The sequence below is a fragment of the Penaeus monodon genome, chromosome 15 (genome assembly GCF_015228065.2).
Source record: "Penaeus monodon isolate SGIC_2016 chromosome 15, NSTDA_Pmon_1, whole genome shotgun sequence".
Lineage (NCBI taxonomy): Eukaryota > Metazoa > Arthropoda > Malacostraca > Decapoda > Penaeidae > Penaeus > Penaeus monodon.
The window spans coordinates 32,090,351-32,090,891 of record NC_051400.1 but is presented as its reverse complement, the minus strand read 5'-3'; the positions used below and the strand labels follow the sequence as shown (position 1 = coordinate 32,090,891).

The following is a 541-nucleotide window of genomic DNA, read 5'->3' as shown; positions in this document are numbered from 1 at the left end:
CTCGTGGTGCGGAAGGGTTCTAGATAGTCTTAAATAAGGTTCTTGTTGGTGTTATAATCCTCCCTCTCCCCCTCCATCTTCCTCCTCTCCTGATTCATATAAGTAACCTTATGTGCGCCATTATATCCTTGTGACAAAGACCAGTATTTTTCTACCATAGTCATATTTTATCAAGACAAAAAATGTACACATGAATCTACAACTACAAACGTTCTAATTTCCATTTAAAATTTGAACCCGCCGGGAGAGGAACCGCACGAATATGGCGTAAACAGGCATCGGAGAGCACTGGCGTCTGATACTTTCGCATCACCTGGGAACATAGTATACAGGTGAGTCTTGTAAAGGAAGTATAATTGCCATTTACGAAAGAAGAGCAAGACTGACATAATTTCCCAATAGTTATGTGATATTTGATGCGTTTTTTTTATTGTTGTATGTGATTTCTTACCTTTTCGTTCCACTGTATATTTGTAGATATTACGTAAGTGGTATATACAAACTTGAAAAGCCTTAAAAAGCCGTGAATTTCTAAAAGCAG

General features: G+C 37.9%; 1 protein-coding gene across 1 annotated transcript in view; it reads left to right on the top strand.

Moving 5' to 3' along the window:
* The window catches only part of LOC119582330, an 18,030-nt gene that overhangs the window by 1,990 nt on the left and 15,499 nt on the right, over nt 1-541 (top strand). The window contains exon 3 of the mRNA XM_037930544.1: nt 230-332. Coding sequence (XP_037786472.1) covers nt 230-332 — 103 coding nt within the window. The remainder of the gene's footprint in view (nt 1-229; nt 333-541) is intronic.